Genomic DNA, 13,015 nt, shown 5'->3' on the forward strand with positions numbered 1-13,015 from the left:
ATTTCTATAGTTCCTGGTGAAGTATGTAATGACAAAACGAAAAATTTAATTCTAAAAAAAACATTATGAATTGATAACCAGTAAATACCCTGTAGCTGGGTGATGTATGGTAGATACTGACACAAGTACCAGCATGTAGATTTTACTGCTTTCAAATTACTGTTCTTTTTTGAATGAATCCCCAAGGCACCCAAAACTGTCTACCTGAGTGGGTGCGTTTGTATGTACCTTTGATCATGTATGGGGGTGTTTGTACTTAAACAACAGAAACAGTAGTAGCTCAAAAGCAGTTAAAGTCTCTTTGTTCTAACTTTTGTCTGTGCCAAGCATTAGTCATATACATAAGAATGATTCCCTTTCTGTGATTTTGCATATTGTTTCCATGCTGGATTTTTTAATACTGTAAACATTTTATCCTAATTTTCTAGATTTTTCTTCCTTAGTTACCATCCAGGTTTTTTCTTTATTTTTGTTTAAATGTAAGATTGTCATTACAACAAAATCACTTAAAATTTATTATTAAATTTTCACCAGACACTGAATATAGTTACCTTCCTACATACCTACCTAGTTTTAAATTTCTGATTTATATTTACTCATTTTTGCCCTCTTTAATAATGAAATTTCTATAGTATTGTGTTAATGTATAAAAAATTGAAATATTGTGGATATCATTAAGTTTTGATGCCAGTGTACTTCAAAAATACAGATATATTTTATGAATTGGTATCTTTCCAAAAAAGAAGGAAATTGACATATTGGATTTTTTTAAGGTTGCAATCATTATGGAATGGCTGGTTTTTATGCTATCCAAGCACTGAAAGAGGGAATGTTGGTGAGTTGTATTTTATTTAGTTTGTATTCTAGCAGTAATTTTATGAAGTGCTGTCAGTTACCAACCATTTCTGTTATTCCAGGGCATGTCTTTCACAAACACATCACCACTGTTGACACCAACTCGTGCAAAGCAGGTAAGTCATGTCTGTCTGTTTTTCTTACTTCTTGAGATTTATATGTTACCTACTTAATTTTTCTGTAGATCATGTATTTCTCACTGTAACTACTGATGATGATGCAAGGAAGAGAGGAAAAGAAAGAAAGAAAGAAACCAAGAAGACTATTTGCAGTGCTATAGCTCAGTGCAATGCAATGTTACCAGAATCATTGAGATAATGAATGCATATGATTGTTATAAATGAAGTCCTATTATTCTTGTAAATCACAAGCAATCTTCTGAAATTGTTGCTGCATTCTTGTTGATTGTTCATTTGGGGCTCTTGACATTTACACTGTCAAGTCACTTATTTTGCAAAAGTGTTGTATAACTGCATTACAAATATTTATTGAACATGTAACACATTTACAGGCAGCCCTGGGTACAAATCCGTTGTCACTGGCAGCTCCAGGGACTAGAGGGGACAGTGCTGTTATTGATATGGCCACGACAGCTGTTGCTGTGGGAAAGGTAAGGCTCTCCCATTTCAATCCTATGTTAACAAAGAATTGGCTGATGTGAAGCTGTTGATTATAAAATGTTTGTTTTAATTTGTGCTAAGAATAAAAACTGAGACATATGGCAAATCGAAACTGTATATGAGCAACAAGCAACAGTAGAATTCTAGAAAGTCAGTTTCAGTGTTAAGTTTATTGTATATTGTCTTATGTTGTGTATTTTCACTCTGTGTTGTATTAAGTTCTCTTTTGGGTCAATACACCTAAAGTAAATAAAGTTTTTATTGAGCAGAAGCAATCTGTAAGAACATTGTGTACTTTTCAGTACATTTACTTCTTAATAGTTTTTGCTGCTGACTGTGCCAGTTTGAGAATAATTTACTGCACATGCAAATATCATTTGGCATCCCTTCATTTTTCCACGATGAGTGATATCTCATTTGGTGCCCCCCCCCCCCCCCCCATCTCCCTCGCCCCACCTCTCCTCCCCTTCTTTGTACTTTTGGTGTTAACCTTGAAATAAACCTGTTTCTAGTGAATTTAGAAATAAGTTTTTTTTGTTTCTAATTACCATACATCTTGAATACAAATTTTGTGCCTCTTTCACTAATCATGTGCGCACATGAACAAATGCAACTCACACACATGACTGCAGTCTCAGGCAACTGAAACCACACTGCAAGCAGAAGCACCAGTGCATGATGGGAGTGGTGATGAGATGGGGATAAGGAGGAGGCTGGGGTGGGGAGGGAGAGAGATAATAGGGTACAGGTGGCAGACAATGAAGTGCTGCAGGTTAGACGGAGGGCAGGGGAGAGATGGGGAGGGGGAGGAGGGGTTAACAGTAAAGGAGAGAAGTAAAAAGACAGGGTGCGATGGTGGAATAAGGGCTATGGAGTGCTAGATTGGGAACAGGGAAGGGGCTGGATGAGTGAGGACAGTGACTAACAAAGGTTGAGGCCAGGAGGGTTATGGGAACATAGGATGTATTGCAGGGAAAGTTCCTACCTGCGCCATTCAGAAAAGCTGGTGTTCATGGGACCGATCAATATTGAACAGGCTGTGAAGCAGTCATTGAAATGAAGTCATTTGAGCACACTGCCAAACATGACATCCTTCATTTCAATGCCTGCTTCACAGCCTGTGCCATATGGATCCTTCCCACCAACACCAACTTTTCTGAATTGCACAGGTGGGAACTTTTCCTGCGATACATCTTACATTTCTGTAACCCTCCTGGAAGCAACCTTTGTTAGTCACTGTCCTCACCCATCCAGCCCCTTCCCCAGTCCCATTCCAGTACTACATAGCCCTCATTCCACCATTGCACCCAGTCTTTTTACTTCTCTTCTTTACTGCTACCCTCCGCCCCCGCTCCACCTCTCCCCTGCCCTCCGTCTAACCTGCACACTTCACTGTCTGCCACCCCTTCCCTAAACAGACCATGCTTACATGCTACAATTACAAGAAATAATCTTCAAAATTTTGAACTCTCCTGAGTAGCATAACAAACTCTGCCTATGAAATCTTGCTGTTGTAAGTTGTGATGCCAATTTTCAGTTATTATTACTCTTAAATACTAATTGTGGAACAATTAGGTACCGTCATAGCTACCCTATCATTTCAAGACAGGTTTTATTTTGATTTAAAGTTGATTCAATGATGTTAAATTCTGAGAACTTGTAAACCTTAAACTGTTCACATAAATTATATAGTTCTTTATTGTTTTCAGTTTGCCCTTTTGATCTGTATTACCTCAGATAAACAATTTCAGGGAATTTTCATATCTTTAATACAGTATAACCTCGTAGTGCAAACTTGCATAAGACAAACTCGCGGTTAATGCGAAAAAAATATTGACCCCACCAGGAATACATTAGTTCTTATGGTATGTTTTATTGGTTAACACGAATTTTGGTTAAGGTGAATTACGAACTCTGTTTCAATTCCTAGTGCAATTAAATTTCACTGTAACACAAACTTCTGACCTTAGAGTATTCTAAAGCATAATTTTTCTTTTCCGAAATGAATGTAGGAAATGTAGCTACAAAGCTAATTATACTTATTGTTGACTCGTTTGGTAGCCGCAATTATCACTTCAACAATCAGCGTATGCTGTACATTGTAAGACATTCAATAATGTGTGCGGCAGCATTTAGGAATGTACTCAGTGCCAGATTTGACAGGTGTTCTGTTAGTCGTAGCCGTATTGAGTTGGAATACTGAATAAAAACTACACTCACAACTGGTACCGTAAAACATGAAAATGGCAAAGAGGAAACAGACAGCTCTAAATGTACAGTTAAAGCTTAAGATTCTAGATGAAATGGACCGTGGTACCAAGAAAACAGCAATTGCAGAGCAGTTTGGAATACCTAAATCTACTTTATCTATGATTATTAAGAATTGAGAAAAAATTATTAATGCTGCGGCATCAGGTTCTGGAAACAAATCTAAATGACTTCGTACCACCAAGTATGAAGACATCGAGACATTACTGCTAGAGTAGTTCAATCATATGCGTGCATCTAACATACCTTTAACTGGCCCTGTGATTCAGTCGAAAACAAATGATATTGCTAAAGATATGGGCATCAAAGACTTCTGTTGTTCTGCTGGTTGTTTGTATCGGTTCCAAAAGAGACATTCAATTTCATCTGTACAAATTTGTGGTGAAGCAAATAGAGTTGATGAAGAAAGTGCGAGCAGCTGGTTGCATGAATTCAACTGAGTGAGGGAAAAGTATGCCTCATGTGATGTGTTTAACATGGATGAAACTGGATTTTTCTAGCATCTTTTTCCAGATCACACCTTGGGGATAGAAGGTGATAAGTGTGATGGTGGAGCACAAAGCAAACAACGTGCGACTGTTGTACTGTGCTGTAATGCTGATGGCAGTGAGAAGGTTCATCCCTGGGTTATCGCTAAATCCGAGAAACCACGTTGTTTTAAGAACATAAATATGGACACTTTACCTCGCATCTACTCTAACCACAAGAAAGCTCGGATCGATGGCACATCATTTCGCAAGTGGGTTCTCCATTTCAACAGTCAAATGATTGCTCAAAATAGACATGTACTGCCCATAACATTCATGATCTGAACCTAACCAACATAAAGGTTCAGTTTTTTCCACCCAGCGCCACAAGCCGCCTTCAGCCTTTGGACCAAGGCATAATCTCTCTCATAAAGAGAGCTTATTGTAAGCGATTTGTAAGAGCTGCAATTCGTGCTGCTGAAAACAATAGTGCAACCCCAAATTGGAACCTGCTTGACGCACTAAAAGCCATCGCAACAGCCTGGACCTCAGTATCACCACATCATAGAGGGAAGTGCTTTAACAGAGCTTGGAGACATAGCAACACTGAAGATGTCCACGAGTTAGAAGATACCACTTCACCTGATGAATGGACAGTTCTGCAGGACATTGTGAACCCTGGGATTAGTTTCGAAGAATTCATTTGTGTAGACAACGATGTTGCCGTATGTGCTTCTGTGGAATTAGATGTGCCAAAGGCTGTGAACGAGGTGCAAGAAGGGCCATCAGAAGAAAGTGAAGAGGAAGAGAATACAGACACCATTCCATCTACCCGTCAGGAGATGTTTACAGCCTTGGACTTTTAGAATGGTTCGCTACTGGGTTTAAGGATGCTATCATTACAATTGGTTGCGAAATTACAAAATATTATCATTCCCATGAACGTCAGCGAACCATGGCCGAATTTTTTCCAAGAAAGTAACGTACATAATTTGTAAGTACTTGGATTTTACAATCACTTTATAGTGTTATAAGTCTACAATAACATGATTGATAGTGTAATGTATTACACATTAGTGTACTGCTGTACATGTATACTTATTAAAATCTGTGTTTTTCAATTAACACAAATTTTTTTAACACGAACTCCTGATTTTTCGGTCCCTTTATATTCGTGTTAACAAAGTTTTACAGTACTATTTACTTAAATGCCCTAGTCTTTTGCAACTAAGGTTACCTTTGTTTTACACAACATTGTAGTAGGCCTCAAGAATAAAGTATTTCTTTACTCTGACAATAACAATACATTACTTTCACTTCATTCCTCAGACTCAACTTTTACACAATTCATGTCCATTTTCTTTCTTTTCCCCTCAGATGTGGTGCCCCTACATGTAACATCCACAGATGTGTCCCACAATACATATGCTACGCCCCATGATAACCAGTCCTTACAAATAGCAAATTTATCACCCAGTTGCATGTTTTTACCTTACTTTATTTCCATAAGTATATACCATTTGTTTCTTGTTTCTTCCTTTATTTCTTATTCCCATGCTATTGTAGCCAGAAAGTTATCATTTAATCATATTGTTATCTTTTAAACCATGTTAGCACATTATAAATGGTTTATTCTGGGGTAATTTTGTCAGAGGGTGCTGCTGATGACAAACACCCTCTGAATAGTGGCATAAAGCACAGTTCCTGCATTTCAGATTGAAATGCAGCGGCGCAAAGGAGAACCTATTCCATCCGGCTGGGCTCTGGGACCCAATGGTGCGGAAACAACTGACCCTGAAGTGGCCTTCAACACTGGCTGTCTTATGCCTCTTGGAGGCCAAGAAATAAATTCTGGATATAAGGGCTATGGCTTGGGCCTTCTTGTTGAAATATTTTGCGGAATACTTAGTGGTAAGTGCTGCTATCTTACAAGCTGTTTTTTATATAATATTAGTTGATTACTGTGTTGATGCTACATATAACATTTAAATTAATACAAATTCAAAAAATGAGACACTATTTCCATATTTCCCTTGTTATAAGCTATAGTTTGGAGTGGCACAAGTATATCGTGATAATTGTTATATCTTGTGTAGAGAGGTGATAGTATCCACAAAAAGGCTTAGAATGAGCATGGAGTACCACTTCATGTAGCACCTGCAAGAACGTGGGGTGTCTACCTGACTGGTGAGCAGAGAGTCAGAAAGCATTGTCAGGGAGAGCACGGAAACAGTAAGAGTGTGACAGCATGAATAATGTACAATACTTATGCAATTTTAAAGGAGATGAAGTAAACAAGATACCAAATCATGCTAGCATGCAACTGTCTGCAGGGTGTGCACGGCCAAAACAGGAAAACAATGACTCAAGAGGCGCTGACCAGTGAATGTGACACTCACACTACATGTGATGGAGATGTAGATTACTTTGACTTTTGACTATGAACTACTCTTCATCTGACATTATGTGTCTGGCAGGGATACCAAATGCCTCATCCCTTTAAGAGGCACATAAGACCAAAAGTGGTCATGAGGCCTGTGCCAGAGTCACCAAGTCAAGTCAAGAGGTGCATGGTGACAGTGATCTCTGGCAGCAGTTATGCCAGAGTGTTCTCAGTTGGGTCATGGGTGATACTTGCAGTAATTATGCACTGTGGTCCACCAGAGACTGGTGGTCAAGAACCATTGACTGGAGGCAACTTCAGCTGGCTGCAGTGATGATGGAGTGAGGTACCCCACCTCCATAAGATCCTCATTGGCAAACAGTTCTCCTGATGGTGGGTTTCTCCAGGCAAGAGCACAAATTGTATGGCAAATGGTGCAGAGGCAGTGTGAGTGTCTGCTGGTGCTGCTTAGTGCTTGCAGTGAGTATTGGTTTATCCCTCTTACCTGTGCTAATGTCTTCCCTTTGACTGATTTGTAGAGATCAGAAGTGAGCTCTATATACTCACTTTAAACTCGTCAGTGGGCCCTATGACATCATATTCGAACTTGCTGTTTCCATATACTTGTGGGTACCCACTGCTGCCCATTTAACCAAAAACCAATCACTTGTGTCTGTTGTTGGGTGCAAATGGACTCAAACTTGTGTAGTTGCTCCCCTTTCTATATTGATATAGTCCATTTGCACCCAACAACAGACAAGTGTGTGTGTGTGTGTGTGTGTGTGTGTGTGTGTGTGAGAGAGAGAGAGAGAGAGAGAGAGAGAGAGAGACTACCAGAAGCTACAACAAATGCAAACTGTTAAACTGGCACATTCTGAAAGGAGTATTTAATTTTAAAAGATTTTGAGACTCAGTGTCTGATGGCAACTTAAGTTTGCATCTCTGAGGTCAGTTTAGGAAATATACTTACTTTGCCAGCAACTCCTTGGGACCTTGAAACACCCCCACTTAAATTTTATTGTTAGTGATCAAATAACTGGGCAGCCTGACTTCTGATTTTAGTGACCATTACCTAAAGGATATAGTTGATCAGTGTTTCTGCTATGGAACATGCTACAAGTTTTGGCAGCTCAATGGTATTACACTCTAGGAAAACAGGTTTCATAACTGTCAACATCAGTGTGAGTTTTCACTTTGTAAATTGATGGATTCTCATTAAACCTGACAGAAGACAGTCACTACTTACTCATGACAAGTCTTAACTTAGGTCTAACCCACCAAAATATTGTCTCACATTATTAGAGTAATGGCATGCATTTTCCTCACTTCTATCCATTGGCTGGAGCACTAGGTGTGAATGGGTATGTATTTTCATATTCACTACACTTTATCACTAATCAGTGTAATTCTTACGGTTTACTGAGGGTGGACACTCATAAAAAACAATACTTCCAGTTCACCACCTCCTATCATGCCATCACAACAGTGGTTCTACTACAGACTGACAACAATACAACTCACTTGCTCAGCACTCATGGCACCTGACAGTTGATTCATCATCTATTCTAACAAGTGTGGCTGAATTATAATTATCTCCGAGTAAGAGATCGTGATCCCTTACAATGAGATGTGGGATCAACAACTGTTTCACTGTGTGTATGTTGATTTTGTGCTCGAAATCACCTCAGAGTCAAACAATGCCATTTGGTTTCTGTATCACAACCATGAGGGTGGACCACTAGCTTGATAAAACTTCTGATACCACCCAAAGTTTCTGCCATCTCTCAAGTTCTGCTGTCACTTTCACTCTCAAAGCAAAAGCCATGGGGCAGCCTTAACAGAACTGAGGAACAGCCAATGGTTTCAATGTTATTTAGGTAAAAAACTTGCTTCAGTGACTGCAGCAATGCGTCCAGGCCCTGAAATGGAATGGCCTGAGAGACAAGGTTAATGTCACCAACTGTTTCAAATCGAAAAGTAGTGAAAACATTTTTTGCCAACAGTAAATTTACAACTAAAAGTGTGAGGGGCTTTCCATATTTTTGTATCTGCCTAGTATTTGTCTCTGCAAGGGAATGTGGTACTCACTATAAGATAGTAATTGATACTCAGAGCTCTGTAATGTAGGGAGATGGGAGATGGGGAGATGGACACCCCAGTTACTGATAAATACCTAAATTGGGCGAACTAGCTGAGGCCCCTGTGTCTAATTGTAACTTTTTGCAACAATCAGATATCTCCCAGTGTACCATGATAGGCTGCTGCTGTAGACCAGCTGATGGACTAGTAGTCTCAACTGCAAACATGGAAATGTTGCCCCATCGCACTGCTCATTGTCATTTCCACTTAACAGCTACTTAGTGTCTGTTGTGTGGCAGGCTTGACAAGTTGGAAGGAACTAGAGGCATTGTCTCTCCTCATGGATTTTCCCCTCAGTAGACTTCTCATGTAACAGACATAGTGAGCAGTCTGATGTAGCCCCAACCTTTTTAGCCAGCTGCTGGCAGGTCACATTATGTTTCCGTGCACAACCGACTGCCTCAACAACTTGGGCATTAAAGCCTTAGAACTGCCAGAGGGCCCCGTCCTGCAAGTATGGCTTGTCATACAGTCAGAAAACACATTCTGTGCAGCCAACTCTTCTGACTGTGTAATTTGTGCTACCTTATCTAACACTGGATGTTGTTGTTGTTGCTGTTGTGGTCTTCAGTCCTGAGACTGGTTTGATGCAGCTCTCCATGCTACTCTATTCTGTGCAAGCTTCTTCATCTCTCAGTACCTACTGCAGCCTACATCCTTCTGAATCTGCTTAGTGTATTCATCTCTCGGTCTCCCTCTACGATTTTTACCCTCCACGCGGCCCTCCAATACTAAATTGGTGATCCCTCGATGTCTCAGAACATGTCTTACCAACCGATCCCTTCTTCTAGTCAAGTTGTGCCACAGGCTCCTCTTCTCCCCAATTCTATTCAGTACTTCCTCACTAGTTATGTGATCTATCCATCTAATCTTCAGCATTCTTCTGTAGCACCAAATTTCGAAAGCTTCTATTCTCTTCTTGTCTAAACTATTTATCGTCCATGTTTCACTTCCATACACGGCTACACTCCATACAAATACTTTCAGAAACGACTTCTTGACATTTAAATCTATACTCGATGTTAACAAATTTTTCTTCTTCAGAAACGCTTTCCTTGCCATTGGCAGTCTACATTTTATATCCTCTCTACTTCGACCATCATCAGTTATTTTGCTCCCCAAATAGCAACACTCCTTCACTACTTTAAGTGTCTCATTTCCTAATATAATTCCCTCAGCATCACCCGACTTAATTCGACTACATTCCATTACCCTCGTTTTGCTTTTGTTGATGTTCATCTTATACCCTCCTTTCAAGACACTGTCCATTCCATTCAACTGCTCTTCCAAGTTCTTTGCTGTCTCTGACAGAATTACAATGTCATCGGCGAACCTCAAACTTTTTATTTCTTCTCCCTGGATTTTAATACCTACTCCGAATTTTTCTTTTGTTTCCTTTATTGCTTGCTCAATATACAGATTGAATAACATCGGGGATAGGCGACAACCCTGTCGCACTCCCTTCCCAACCACTGCTTCCCTTTCATACCCCTTGACTCTTATAACTGCCATCTGCTTTCTGTACAAATTGTAAATAGCCTTTTGCTCCCTGTATTTTACCCCTGCCACCTTCAGAATTTAAAAGAGAGTATTCCAGTCAACATTGTCAAAAGCTTTCTCTAAGTCTACAAATGCTAGAAACATAGGTTTACCTTTCCTTAATCTTTCTTCTAAGATAAGTCATAGGATCAGTATTGCCTCCCGTGTTCCAATATTTCTACGGAATCCAAACTGATCTTCTCCGAGGTTGGCTTCTATCAGTTTTTCCGTTCGTCTGTAAAGAATTGGTGTTAGTATTTTGCAGCTGTGACTTATTAAAGTGATAGTTTGGTAATTTTCACATCTGTCAACACCTGCTTTCTTTGGGATTGGAATTATTATATTCTTCTTGAAGTCTAAGGGTATTTTGCCTGTCTCATACATCTTGCTCACCAGATGGTAGAGTTTTGTCAGGACTGGCTCTCCCAAGGCTGTCAGTAGTTCTAATGGAATGTTGTCGACTCAGGTCTTTCAGTGCTCTGTCAAACTCTTCCTGCAGTATCATATCTCCCATTTCATCTTCATCTACATCCTCTTCCATTTCCATAATATTGTCCTCAAGTACATCACCCTTGTATAGACCCTCTATATACTCCTTCCACCTTTCTGCTTTCCCTTCTTTGCTTAGAACTGGGTTTCCATCTGAGCTCTTGATGTTCATGCAAGTGGTTCTCTTATCTCCAAAGGTCTCTTTAATTTTCCTGTAGGCAGTATCTATCTTACCCCTAGTGAGATAAGCCTCTACATCCTTACATCCTTACAACACTGGATATGAATGTGCTAATGTATAAGTCTGTATCACTCTGCTAGGTGCCAGCTGCACCATTCCATTGTGAATTAGGGAGTCTGTATAGGAATTACTACAGTGTTTACACTCAAAATTGCATATACATGCTAATTCCTATAAGTCTGTTGTCCACACCGCATATGAATGCCCAGTATGCTTCTGATGCTGACTGAACTGTAAGTGGGTAGCTACCATGTGCATTTTCTGACTGTACTAGTGTGTCAGTTATTTATACAACTCCACAAATTCTACATATTTGGGGTCCATAATGGGCCACAATTTCTTTACTACCTCATGCAAACTACTTCCACTTGACAGCAACAAGGTCTTCTGATCTACAGATTCACTGATGCAACTTACCTGGCAGCACATCGTAAAAGGGTATAAATAATTTTCCAACCTTTCTTTGGTCTCATCAATACCTGGATATAAAGTTGGCAAGGGCAGCAGAGTCTACGTCACCAGTGCTCGTGCCCCCAGCTGCACAGTCAGTGAATGGATGAGCTCTTGCGTTTTCTCTTGTTCTTGTTGTTGTTGCTGCTGCTGTTTCAGCTGCTGCTCTTAGAGCTGCATTTGTCATCTCCAACAGTCCAAAACTGCTGGGTTGATGATATCCACAATATACAAAAATAACACTAAAGTGAGATACACATGAGAGCAAGTTCTCATCACCAACTATTCTATCTTGCATACGAGATGATAGCATCCATGACAAATTCTTTGGATGAGCACTGCATACCACGGCATGTGGTGCCTGCAAAAACATTATGTGTCAACCTAACGGGCAAGCAGAGTGTCTGAAAGCATGGTCAGGAACAAAGCTGAATATGAAAGAGCACAACAGTGCAAAGAATGCACAACACTTATGCAATGCAAGTGGAGGCTGAGGAAACAAGATCGGGACTTTTGCTCACATGTAAACTGTCTTCCGAGTCTGCAATGCCGGAAATGACATTAATGCCACTTATGGTGGAGTAGCATACCAATCCAATACTCGACTGTGAACATTTCTTTATCAGACATAGATGTATCTGGTAGGGGTGCCAAAATAATGTTAATCAAAGCATTGATTTAAGTTGTCTGTGTCATTTTAAATGTAAAATTGTTTACAGTATGCCAAATGTGGCATATGTGACATGTCAATTTCTTAGGGTCTTTAGCAGTTACACTCCTGGAAATTGAAATAAGAACACCGTGAATTCATTGTCCCAGGAAGGGGAAACTTTATTGACACATTCCTGGGGTCAGATACATCACATGATCACACTGACAGAACCACAGGCACATAGACACAGGCAACAGAGCATGCACAATGTCGGCACTAGTACAGTGTATATCCACCTTTCGCAGCAATGCAGGCTGCTATTTTCCCATGGAGACGATCGTAGAGATGCTGGATGTAGTCCTGTGGAACGGCTTGCCATGCCATTTCCACCTGGCGCCTCTGTTGGACCAGCGTTCGTGCTGGACGTGCAGACGGCGTGAGACGACGCTTCATCCAGTCCCAAACATGCTCAATGGGGGACAGATCCGGAGATCTTGCTGGCCAGGGTAGTTGACTTACACCTTCTAGAGCACGTTGGGTGGCACGGGATACATGCGGACGTGCATTGTCCTGTTGGAACAGCAAGTTCCCTTGCCGGTCTAGGAATGGTACAACGATGGGTTCGATGACGGTTTGGATGTACCGTGCACTATTCGGATGTACCGTGCACTATTCAGTGTCCCCTCGACGATCACCAGTGGTGTACGGCCAGTGTAGGAGATCGCTCCCCACACCATGATGCCAGGTGTTGGCCCTGTGTGCCTCGGTCGTATGCAGTCCTGATTGTGGCGCTCACCTGCACGGCGCCAAACACGCATACGACCATCATTGGCACCAAGGCAGAAGCGACTCTCATCGCTGAAGACGACACGTCTCCATTCGTCCCTCCATTCACGCCTGTTGCGACACCAC

General features: G+C 40.7%; 1 protein-coding gene across 1 annotated transcript in view; it reads left to right on the forward strand.

The window, feature by feature from the left end:
* LOC124798218 (uncharacterized oxidoreductase YjmC-like) overlaps positions 1–13,015 on the forward strand; it is a 246,676-nt gene that overhangs the window by 195,650 nt on the left and 38,011 nt on the right. The window contains exons 4-7 of the mRNA XM_047261525.1: positions 774–835; positions 918–971; positions 1,367–1,465; positions 5,926–6,121. Of these exons, the coding sequence (XP_047117481.1) occupies positions 774–835; positions 918–971; positions 1,367–1,465; positions 5,926–6,121 (411 nt within the window). The remainder of the gene's footprint in view (positions 1–773; positions 836–917; positions 972–1,366; positions 1,466–5,925; positions 6,122–13,015) is intronic.

Source organism: Schistocerca piceifrons, chromosome 5 (genome assembly GCF_021461385.2).
Source record: "Schistocerca piceifrons isolate TAMUIC-IGC-003096 chromosome 5, iqSchPice1.1, whole genome shotgun sequence".
Classification (NCBI taxonomy): Eukaryota; Metazoa; Arthropoda; class Insecta; order Orthoptera; family Acrididae; genus Schistocerca; species Schistocerca piceifrons.